This window comes from Cetorhinus maximus, chromosome 2, assembly GCF_964194155.1.
Source record: "Cetorhinus maximus chromosome 2, sCetMax3.hap1.1, whole genome shotgun sequence".
Lineage (NCBI taxonomy): Eukaryota > Metazoa > Chordata > Chondrichthyes > Lamniformes > Cetorhinidae > Cetorhinus > Cetorhinus maximus.
Window position 1 is genome coordinate 58134945 of NC_135880.1, and position 12689 is coordinate 58147633.

The 12689-nt window shown below is 43.1% G+C and overlaps 1 protein-coding gene across 1 annotated transcript in view; it reads left to right on the forward strand.

Moving 5' to 3' along the window:
• Nucleotides 1–12689, forward strand: part of adgrv1 (adhesion G protein-coupled receptor V1) — a 735500-nt gene that overhangs the window by 678558 nt on the left and 44253 nt on the right. The window contains exons 84-85 of the mRNA XM_078557559.1: nucleotides 5565–5686; nucleotides 7281–7472. Coding sequence (XP_078413685.1) covers nucleotides 5565–5686; nucleotides 7281–7472 — 314 coding nt within the window. The remainder of the gene's footprint in view (nucleotides 1–5564; nucleotides 5687–7280; nucleotides 7473–12689) is intronic.

The following is a 12689-nucleotide window of genomic DNA, read 5'->3' on the forward strand; positions in this document are numbered from 1 at the left end:
GGGTAGAATATCTATCCCATCATCATTTATGTTAGCTTGAGCATTAAAGCAAATTTTTCATGTTGGAGTCTCAAGTTCTTTGGTTTCCTATTTGCTGCATGTTCAAAATAGATGCTCCATGTTTAAATAATACTGACACACTTGTAGGTTGAAAACTTTATTGCTTGAAACAAATTATGTAAAATACAATGTTTGTCATGTTGATGTGTTGTTTATTTTTGGCTCTGTATAAATTAAAATTTAATGATTCTGAATAATTAGTTATATCTGAGCTTCAGAACCTGCAAAAACACTGTTTGGAGAGTCCCACAAGTATGAAAATTCCGTGAGCATTATTCCAATCTCCTGCTATAAGTTCAGTGAGAGGCTGGTGGAATCCTGGAGAAATTGCATAAATAGCTTTTTTTAAAACATTTATATTGTTCTTTAGGGATTTCAATGGTCTCCAGCTGTAGTGAGAGATCAGGGCCAGAATTTTCCATTCATCGGACGGGCTCGACGGGAGCTGGCGGGGATAGTCAAGGAGCCAACCACTGCCCGCGATTGGCACTGCACCACAATTTCATGCAGGTGGGCCAATCAAGGCCCACCCAGTGCGGATCGTGAGCGAGCGCTACCTGTGCGGGCGAGGGGAGGAGGGAGAGTCGGGTCCAGCATTCTTTCACGCATGCGCACTTCAATCTCCCTGAGGCATAGAGCTGCCTCAGGGAGATTGAAGCGCTTGTTAAAAAAATAAATGCATTAAAAATTTAATGAAATATCCCGTCATGACAGTGCCACATGAGATAGGACATGTTTTTATTTTTTAAAGAAAGTTTTTATTTAATTAGTAAAAGGTTTTAGGAAACCTCATCCCGCTTGTGGATGAGGTTTCCTAAAAAACGTAAAGGCCACATGGCCTTTTCGCCTGCCCGCCAACCATAAGGTTGGATGGGCAGTGTAAAATACAGGTTAGTTACCTGGTTAATGGCTTTAATAGGCCTATCAATTATCTGCAGGCGCGCAGCTGACTCCAGCGCACACCCACCAAACGAAATATCACCCAACGTCGCGATGATGTCGGGACGCACGCCCGACATCATCACACGTCATTTAACGTTCCGGTGTGTCGGGCGTGCACCAGCATGCCACATGGAAAATTCTGCCCCAGGACAATCCCATAGAATTTCAGGTTCACATCTCAAAGGTAGGATTCTATGTTGAACCTTTCGAAATGCATCTTGAATATTTAGCATACAAGATTTAGTTTAGAGGTGGGATAGGCTCACCAATGAACGGAATCTTTGCTGAAAGCACAGATAAGGGGTATTATGATGGAACTCAAATTTTAACATTTGATCCTCACAGAAACCCCATCCTATAGTCAGTATAAGAGCTAAAACATCAACGAGAACCTTGTTCCTTGCCTTAGCAGGATGAACAAATACCTGGTACACAATTGGCTTAGTTTCCATTGTCAGATATGGCATAACCACATTAAACTCTACTGGGCCTCATTCTTCTCTTCTAAAAATTTTTCCCCCTTTCCCTGCCCCCGCCCCCTAAGCTCATCCGATCCATAGATCTACCTTCTGCTCCCTTGACCTCATTCGTTCCTGCCTTGAATTTTAACTGTACTTGGATGCTTCTCCTTAGGCACTGTTCCCCTTTCTTTCAAACCCACTATCATCAACACCACCCACCCCACCAAAAATTCTTCATTCCCAACATCTCTGTCGTCACTAATCACTCCATCTCCCAACCTCTCTGACTTTTTCAAGGTCCTTGAATGCGCTGTGACTTCTCAAACCTGTGTCTGCGACTCCTGCAACACCGCCTCCACCCATCCATTTGAATGCCTCAAGTCAAGCTGCTGTGTCCATGTCTCCACAAAGCTTCAAAGTAACCCTAACCAAAGTCAGTGTGACTGTGACCATGGTACATTATCTCTCTTCTCTGCACCCTTCAACAAAGTCAATTTGCACCACCTTCTTCCAGTACTACTTCTCCATTGATGTAATGGCAATGAAAATTGGGAGAAGCGTTTTACAGGTGGCCAAGCGAATATTGTGCATTTTACACCATCATCTAAAGTCAAAATTACCCTAGTCAGTCTAGAGTTCAGCTGACTTCCTGCCCTCCATCAGATCCAGCTCGTCCAAAACTCCGCTGCTCTTATTCTATTCCACATAGTGCTGCTCACCCATCAACCCATGCTTGTTGACCTTTATCTCAGTTGAAAAAAAGGCTTCCATTTGTGAAGCAACTTTCATGAGATCAGGCCATCTCAAAGCATTTTACAGCCAATGGAGTATCGCTTTTGAAGTGTAGTCACCGTGGTATTGTAGGAAGCATAGCAGACAGTTGGACTGCAGCAAGGTTCCACAAACAACAGTTTGATCATTACAAAATAACCTGGCTTAGTGACATGAGATATAAATGGTGACCAGTATACTGAGGATAATTTCCTTGCACTTCTTTATAATATTTCTATGGGATTGGTGAAGTGCACCTGAAAGAGCGGATAGGATTTGGTTTGATATCTCAGCAGAAAAAACAGCATCTCTGACAGTGCAATAATGCACTCAAGTGTCAGCCTAGATTTTTGTAGTCAGTTCTCAGGAGTGGGACTTGAACCTATGACCTTCTGAATCAGAGATGAGAGTGCTACCAATTTGGCCACGGTCTTGCAACATATCAATTTTGAAAATCTTGTCCTTGTTTCCATATACTCTCATGCCTTTATTCTTTAACATATTCATGATTTTCTCAGCCTTCGAACTCTCCAAACTCCTCACTGCATTAATCCAGTCCCTAATGCATTCCCCCTTCCTTCAAATCCCTAGGCCATACTTTCTTAAATTTTCCCTCAAAACCCCTCCACCTTTCCAGGTAATCTTTAAGGCCTTGCTTAAACACCTCTAATCTTTACGTTGGTTTAGCAGCTGAAAGGCACTTCGGAGTGTTTTCTACATTAAAGGCATTGCATTGATACTAGTTGTTGTCTTTGCCATTGATCCAAATACCTTCCTGTCCATCTAGGAGGGAACTTGGAAAGCATTTATTATCAGTTTCAACTGTTGGAACTCTGATTCATGTGCAGGGAGGTAGGATTAATTGAATCGCTCTTTCAAAGAGTTGGCACAGGCACAATGGGCTCAGAAGATTCTCTGATTTTTAAGCAAAAGTAATCAATGAATATGATGAAAAATATCATCAAAATATATGCAGGATATTTTAAGTTTGTTTACAAAGGCAATGATGACAGTTTATGACTATAAGGTCAAAGCAGTACACAACTAAAAATCAAAAGATAAAAGCCAAAAACTGCGGATGCTGGAAATCACAAAACAAAAACAAAAATACCTGGAAAAACTCAGCAGGAACAAGGAATGTTCCACATACCCCATAAAGAGACAGGCATATCTGGGGCCCATGCAGGTACCCATAGCCACACCTTTTATTTGGAGGAAATGAGAGGAGTTTAAGGAGAAATTGTTCAGTGTGAGAACAAGTTCAGCCAGACGGAGGAGAGTAGTGGTGGATGGGGATTGTTCGGGCCTCTGTTCGAGGAAGAAGCAGAGAGCCATCAGACTATTCCGGTGGGGGATGGAGGTGTAGAGGGATTGGACGTCCATGGTGAAGAGGGACCAGCCCACCAGCCTCCGCATTCAAAGGATCATCCTCCGCCATTGCTGCCAACTCCAGCATGATGCCACCACCAAACACATCTTCCCTTCACCCCCCCGGCGGCATTCCGCAGGGATCGTTCCCTCCGGGAAACCCTGGTCCACTCCTCCATCATTCCCTACACCTCAACCCCCTCCCACAGCACCTTCCCATGCAACCACAGAAGGTGCAACACCTGCCCATTTACTTCCCCTCTCCTCACCGTCCAAGGGCCCAAACACTCCTTTCAAGTGAAGCAGCATTTCACTTGCACTTCCCTCAACTTAGCCTACTGCATTCGTTGCTCCCAATGCGGTTGCCTCTACATTGGAGAGACCAAACGCAGACTGGGTGACCGCTTTGCAGAACACCTTCGGTCGGTCCGCAAGTATTACCCAGACCTCCCTGTCGCTTGCCATTTCAACACTCCACCCTGCTCTCATGCCCACATGTCCGTTCTTGGCTTGCTGCATTGTTCCAGTGAAGCTCAACGCAAACTGCAGGAACAGCACCTCATCTTCCGACTAGGCACTTTACAGCCTTCTGGACTGAATATTGAGTTCAACAATTTTAGATCATGAGCTCTCTCCTCCATCCCCACCTCCTTTCCGATTTTCCCCCTCCTTTTTGTTTTTTCCAATAAGTTATATAGATTTTTCTTTTCCCACCTACTTCCATTATTTTTAAGTGTACATTGTTTTATCTCTACCTTTTAGCCTATTTCGATCCCTTCCCCCCACCCCACCCCCACTAGGGCTATCTGTACCTAGCTCGTCCTGCTTTCTACCCTTAATTAGCACATTCCTTTAGATAATATCACCACCTTCAGCACCTCTTTGTTCTTTTGTCTGTGACATCTTTTGGTTATCTCCACCTATCACTGGCCCTCTATCCAGCTCTTGTCCCACCACCCCCCCTTAAACCAGCTTATATTTCACCTCTCTTCTATGTTTACTTAGTTCTGTTGAAGGGTCATTCAGTCTCGAAACGTTAACTGTGGTCCTATCCACAGATCCTGCCAGACCTGCTGAGTTTTTCCAGATATTTTTGTTTTTGTTTTTTAAAAATCAAAAGTCTGTAAAATCAGATTAAGATTGATGAGATTGTTTAGCAAAGGCCTTAAGGTAAATTTTATGAATTTGCGCTCCTGATACAATTGCACATAGGCTGTTTTTCCTGCCAACTCCATGCATGCTCTGAGCATGCACAGTTTGAGTGTGTTGCTCCGTGACGTCATTTGGAGCTCCTGAGTAGGCAGTGGCCAAGACCAAAGGTGGCACTGCTGAAATCATCACAGCGCACATAGATACATAAAGGAAAGAGACAGATTTAAGGCATGACACCACACTCTCACTGTCATGTACACCAGCATGCTGGGTGAATCACAGCTACTTGTAACCAGAATTCATATTGCTAGTCAGCTTGAAAAAAGTGCAATTTTTGCAAGGAATATTTGCAGAGTTGCTGGTGGAACGGGGAGTGATAGTAAATCAGGGAGAGGAGGGAGGGGATGGGATTGAGGAGGAGCAGATGGGGACCCGCATAAATACTGGCCAAAACTCCCTATGAACGTCCCATGCCTATTGACCCACTCCCCGGGAACCGCCAAATTTTGAAATTCACACATGCGCAATCCTCCTAATGTCATCACGCCGTGCAGGCCTTAATTGTATATTTGCAGATGTCTGCACAGGCTTAGACTGATACTGGCAGTCTGGGTGCAGCATGCGACGTCAGTAAGTTGCCACGAATGTGCAGACCGGTGCACAAGTGCAGACCGTCATCTTGACACAGTATTGCACATATTGGTAACTGCAGTATGGAGATCAACAGGTTCTGAAAAATTTTCCATCTATTAAGATATGTCCTGGAACTTTCTAATATGTCATCTGACCCTTTTCCTCCTTTATTCACAGAGGTTCCCCTTGTGCTATACCTTTTCGCTTTGATATCACTGACATGGTTGTGGGGAGGCTTGCATATGGCGTATAGACACTTCTGGATGTTAATCCTGTTTGTTATTTTTAATACCCTACAGGTAAGTGTGTATACATATTTAGAACTTCATTACCATCATATCGAAGGATAATAAAGTATGAAAAATCATTAAACTGGTGTGATTCTTAATATACAATTACCTTACAAATTAAAAATATTTTTATTTATCTGCTTCTAAACTGCTTCAGGCTTTGAAGGCCTGGTAGCAACTTGCCCACATTAGGTCTCTGACAGTTTTCCAGCTGAATTGAGTCTGATATTGCGAAGTCTTGTATGGAAGTCTGGATTGGTTTAGTTTAAATGTGAATTCACTTAATTTTTGTCATATATGAATTAGGATTTTTTTAATAATTAATCTAATTGAAGAAATTTGGAAAAGAAAATATCCTGTTTGCGTTGATTCTTCTGGCAATTTTCCAACCCCCCTGTAATCACTGTAGTTTGAGCTGTGGACTGCACTGATTACAGCCGGGTAAATGATGGCACACGCAAGCTCTACAAAATGAGGGATACCCTCAATAGTGTGCATCGTCCAACTACCATGAGATCTGTGAGATCCAGGAATAACTGGGACTGATGATCAAGGACAGAAATTGGTACATGCAGCCAGCCTGTGCTATCTCCTGAGGCAGATTCCATGGAGAATTTATATAACTAAATTTATATAACTAAATTCAAAGCACAAATTCCAATTTTAAAAAGTAATGATTCTCTGTGTTGATTAATGTGAATAACGTTTTCAAAAAGTCTAGCATTATTTAATAAAAGCAAAATGCAGCTCTTCAGACATTTACAGTAATGATTCTGAATTTGATAAACATGTAAAATGAACCTTGCCATCCAGGCCTGTTTAGGCTGCAGTGATGCATGTTGGTGAGAAAGGATGATCTTGGCACTGTGGTATTTTGTTTTGACTAGAAGCTTCCTTATATGGTTGAAGGCCTTGTGGGAATTTAAGACGTTGAGCATAAACAACTACAGAAGGGCAATTGTTTCTGTAAAGCTGTTGTATCACACTTTTAAACAACTATTGGCGAATGAAAAATGGCCTGGAAGGCTGTTTACTGAATGTGAGATGGTTTCCTCGAACAAGTGATTAACCTTGACAATGCACAGAAAAGAAACAGATTTTTTTCCCCTACAGTGGTATCTTGGTGCACAGTCAAACAAACTTAAAGTGGAAATGGGAATGTAATTGTCTAAACTAGATACATATCAAATTAATCCAAGAACTGCCTTTTTGTCAAAACATGTTAAATTATTCTTTATCCAGCAGGGAAAGAGTTAAGCTACTATGTATTTAGCAACTCACTGTTACCCCTCTTGCTAACCCATATTGTTAAGACCATAGGAGAAAATTACCAGGGATAACAGAAAATTGAACCCAGATGCCAAATTAGTAACATTAGATGGTGATGCTCACTAAATATCATTACAAAATAGGAAACAAGGTAGCAAAAATGATATGGTCAAAAATCTACAGAGCAGCAATCCTGGTACATGCCAGGAACAAATCCCTTTTGTTTAATTTGAAATTACATTTTTAAGCTTTTAACTAATCTATTTTTTACTAAGAAGCATTTGTTCTACCACCTTGATAGACTGTTTACAATATTTTTGGTTGTGTTTTTTAGGGCCTGTATGTTTTTGTGGTATATTTTATCTTGCATAACCAACTCTGCTGGCCAGTAAAAGCAAGCTACAGCATGGAAATCGATGGTCATCCAAGCCCAGGGTCAGCTTATCTCACTCCAGGTAGCGGTGCACCATCAGTGGGAGGAGAGATCAGCAAGTCCACTCAAAACCTAATCACTGCAATGGAGGAGGTAACATTTATCAGAGCTGTACTTTCACGCAAGCCTGATTGCAAGGTTGCTTTAGTACGCTAGATTTATCTGACCACATATGTTTATTTTGATGTGTACATGGGTATTCTTGTCAATACAATTTAAGCAGGTAATGAAATCCCATTAACAAAACAAGTGAGAAATGTCTTGAATATAAACATCTTATCCTCCTGATGTGATGTTAAAACTTTCTCCTATAGCACAACTATATATATAATTCTTTAGTAGACAAATATTCTGCTCCAAATGCTGCCCTGGAGAATTTTGAATGCTGAGAACTTATTCAAAATGGCTTGGAACGCTGGTAAAGTGAGGTGTTGGGGATTTTTTCTCTGTGGTAGTTAAACAGGTGTTAGTGGCTCTCAAGTGAGCTGATGAGCTTCTTCAGGTGTTGTCAGTGAGGCTTGCGGTTATTTAGGCAAAGGGCCTACAATTTTTAGTAATTAAATTGTGCCATTGGTTAGTCAAGAGAGTAGATGTCTGTCTTTTCAGTCTATCCATGCAATAAAAAATTTCATTAACATCTTTACTTGCAGTTACTTTTGCTTCATTAAAATAAATGAGATAGCACCTCAGTGGAAGAGCAAACAAAAGAATTATATGAGTCATTTAAGCATTCATATGCTAATATTGTTCTAATTTCTAGCATTTCTGTCTCCTCTTAAATAGTCCTTAAATGTTCCCCGTTACTACCTATATCCTAGTTCACACCTAATTTAACTCATGTTTGACCTTCTCCAAAGTGATCCTTGCCTAATTCCTATCTGATTTCTTGACAAAAGACAATTCATTCAGAATGTCACACCCATTCACATAAAGCACTGCCACTCACAACACTCCGCACCCTCCCAAATCATTCCCAACCTTGTCAAGTTCCCCGTACACAAATAAATTGATTTCAAAGTCATCATTCTCACCTTCAAGTCCCTCCAGGCCCTCACTCCATCCCAACTTTGTGAGATCCTCCATCCTTCTCCCCCTGCAATCACTTTCTGTTCCCCTGTCAGCAGCTTACACTCTCCTTCATGTGGTCTTCAACCCACCATTATGGGCTGAATTTTTAGGGTCTCCCAAAATTGGGAATGGGGCAGAGGTGGTCCTGAAAATACCAATGCTGTGCAACAAGTCAGTTTCAAGACGCCGTTCCCGGTGCTAGCCAGGCCAGGGGTAGGCAGGACAGGAATCCCACTCTCATCCCAATTGAGGTCATTTAAAGAAAAACAGAAAATGCTGGAAAAACCCAGCAGGTGTGACAGCATCTGTGGAGAGAAAAACAGGGTTTTTTTTATTCATTCAGGGGATGTGGACATTGCTGGCTAGGCAAGCATTTATCGCCCATCCCTAATTACCCTTGTTTAGAGGGCATTTAAGAGTCAACCACATGTAGGCTAGACCAGGTAAGGACTTCACATTAATGAACTAGGTAGGTTTTTACAACAATCGGCAATGGTTTCATGGTCATCATTAGACTTTTAATTCCAGACCATTCCAGGCCATTATATTGAATTCAAATTCCACCATCCGTCATGGTGGGAATTCAAACCCGGGTCCCCAGAGCATTACCCTGGGTCTCTGGTTACTAGTCCAGCAACAATACCACTATGCCATCACCTCCCCAGTTGACATTTTGAGTCCGTTTGACCCTTCTTCAGAGCTACAGGGAAGTAGAAATGTGATGAAGTTTATACTACTTAAGGTGGGTGGAGCAGGTGAAGCAGGATAGAAGGCCATCGGTGGGGTCAAAGAAGAGGTTGACAAAGATGTCATGAACAAAGGGACAAAGGGAGTGTTAATGGTGGTGGTAAGGGCTAAAAAAGATGCTGATATTGGCATAAAGATAAGAAAGCAGAATGTGATAATAGCAGAATAAGGGTAAGCATTGTGTGAAAGAACAACATGGAACAAGTAACAGATGGCCCTAGTGGGGACGGGGGTAGGGGTAGGGGGTGGTGGGGGGAAAAGAGGATCAAAATGGGATAAAAAGGGGGGATAAAAAATGAATAAAAATGAAAATAAATAAAAATAAGTGGATAAAAAAATTAAATTTTGAAAAAAGAAATTAACAAGTGGTGAAGATGGAGGAGAGAGTTCATGGTCTGAAGTTGTTGAACTCAATGTTAAGTCGAGAAGGCTGTAAAGTGCCTAATAAGAAGATGAGGTGCTGTTCCTTCAGTTTGTGGTGGGCTTCACTGGAACATTGCAGGAGGCCAAGGACGAACACATGGACACGAGATCAGGATAGTGTGTTCAAATGGCAAGCAACAGGAAGGTCTGGGTCATGCTTGCGGACAGACCAAAGGTGTTCCACAAAGCGGTCACCCACTCTGCGTTTGGTATCCCCGTAGAGAAGACCACATTGGGAGCAATGAATGCAGTAGACCAAATTGAAGGAGGTGCAAGTGAAGCTGCTTCACCTGAAAGGAGCGTTTGGGCCCTTGGACGGTGAGGAGGAAGGAGGTAAAGGGGCAGGTGTTGCACCTTCTGCGATTCTCCACCATTTCCGCCAACTCCAGCCATGATGCCACCACCAAACACATCTTCCCCTCACCACATCTGTCAACATTCCGTAGGGACCATTCCCTCCGCCAACACCCCTGGCATCGCAGAGGCAGGAGAGCAGTGGACAAGACTGCCAAGTGCTGTTAGAGAGGGAGTTCCAGAATCTTGACCGAGCGACAGTGAAAGAACAGTGATATTGTTCCAAGTCAGGATGGTGTGAGATTTAGAGGGGAACTTGCAGGTGGTGGTGTTCCCATGCACCTGCTGCCCTTGTCCTTTTAGATGGTAAAGATCACGGATTTGGAAGGTGCTGTTGAAGGAATCTTGATGAGTTGTTGCAGTGCATCTTGTAGATTGTACACACTGCTGCCACTGTGCATCAGTGGTAGAGGGAGAGAATGTTTATTAGAGTGGATGGGGTGCCAATCAAGCGGGCTGCTTTGTCCTGGATGACGTCGAGCTTCTAGAGTGTTGTTGGAGCTGCACTCCTCCAGGCAAGTGGAGAGTATTCCATCACACTCCTGAGTTGTGCCTTGTAGATGGTGAACAGACTTTGGGGAGTCAGGAGGTGAGTCAACCTCTGAAGAGTTCCCAGCCCTGACCAGCTCTTGTAGCTACACCATTTATATGGCTGGTCCAGTTCAGTTGAATTTCTGGTCAGTGGTAAGCCCCAGGATGTTTAGAGTGGTGGAATCAGCGATTGTAATGCCATTGAATGTCATGGGGAGATGGTTAGATTCTCTCATGTTGAAGATGGTCAATGCCTGGCACTTGTATGGCACGAATGTAACTTGCCACTTATCAGCTCAAGCCTGAATGTTGTCCAGGTCTTGCTGCATATGGGCACAGACTGCTTCAGTATCTGAGGAGTCGCAAATGGTGCTGAACATTGAGCAATCATCAGCGAACATCCCCACTTATTATGTTGGAGGGAAGATCATTAACGAAACAGTTGAAGATGGCTGCACCTAGGACGTGCAAGTCATGTTCATCATCTTTCCAACATCTATCATCCATCATCTATCTGTCACAAGTCTTGTGGCAATGGGCAAGTGACGTAGCAGCAGGTGTGGATTTGCTGGGAGCTGTAGCTGTGAACCTGCGCACAAGTGGCTCAGGTCATAGAGTTCTTTTTCACTGGAAGGAAGCAGAAGTGGAACTCGGCTGCCCTTTTCAAGGCCACGCCATTCATCACCTAGTATAAGGAATGTGGCTGGAAAAGGTGCCCTTAATACTATCTGCTTCACCTCTCAGGCCAGCAGAATTGCAGTTGGCAGAGATCCCAACAATGCAGTTGTAAATTAATCTCAAAAAAGAAAGTAGAGGTGACATCAATCACCACTGATGCATGGAACATGCACACCCTCATGGACAATGCCACAACTGACAGATCTGAGAAAAGAACTACTCTTGTCAGTAGAGAGCTGGCTAGGTACAATGTCCAGATCGCCACCCTCAGGGAGACTCGTCTACCTGAGGGTGGTCAACTCAAGGGAATCGGTGCAGGTTATACATTCTTTTGGAGTGTCCATGGCAGAGAAGAACAGCATAAAGCTGGCGTAAGCTTTTTTTTAATTCATTCATGGGATGTGGACTTTGCTGGCTGGCCAGCATTTATTGCCCATCGCTAGTTGCCCTTGAGAAGGTGGTGGTGAGCTCCAGTTGAACCGCTGCAGTCCATGTGGTGTAGGTACACCCACAGTGCTGTTAGGAAGGGAGTTCCAGGATTTTGACCCAGAAGATCCCATCAATGCAGTTGTAAATCAATTTGCCGTCATGAACCACCTCATCAATAAATTGACTTGCCATCCCAAAGGTGTTATTGATCATCTGATGGTGCTTAAACTCCCTCTGCATGGCAACAGGCAAGCGACTCTCAACAGTGTGTACCCCCCTACCATGACCAATCCTGATGAAGTCAAGGATAAATTCTATGATGGCCTCCATTCCTTTGCTACTGTGCCAAACACAAACTTCAATGTAAGAGTTGGTGCAGAGCATCAGGTGTGGAAAGGGGTCATTAGAAAAAACAGGGTCGGTAGTTGTAACAACAATGGTCTCCTCTTGCTGAGGATGTGAACATGAGCTCTTAATCACCAACACAGTTTTCCACCTCCCTAATCACAGCAAGATGTCTTGGATGCATCTCCTTTCTATGCTTTGGCACCTAATCGACTTTGGCATTATCAAACAGAGGGACAGGCAGAATGTGCAGGTAACGAAAGCCATGAGTGGCACTTACTGCTGGATTGACTGCTGTCATCTTTTCAAAGCTAAACATCAAGATCTATGTCCCTAGACGATCATTAACACCTTTGTGATGGCAAGTCAACTTACCGAATGAGATGGTTCATGACAGCAAAACCTACGCCAGCTTCATGCCACTTTTCTTTTCTCGGCCATGAAAATCCAGAAGTGTCTCAAGGCTCAAACAGGCAGTCATGAAAGAATCTGAGAAACTTGAGAGTCACTTGTGCACAGTGAAAATGGACATTACAGACCATCAGGGATACAGTGTACTCCACTACTCTAGAGGCCCTACCTCTCATAAGCAACAAGAATAGTTTGATGGAAACAATGAGATAAGCCGGAAACTACTGGACAAGAAACATCGCTTCTACAGTGTTTATCTCAATAACAAGTCATCACTATACAAGCACAATACATTCCGAAACATCCACAGAACTGTCCAGTGCA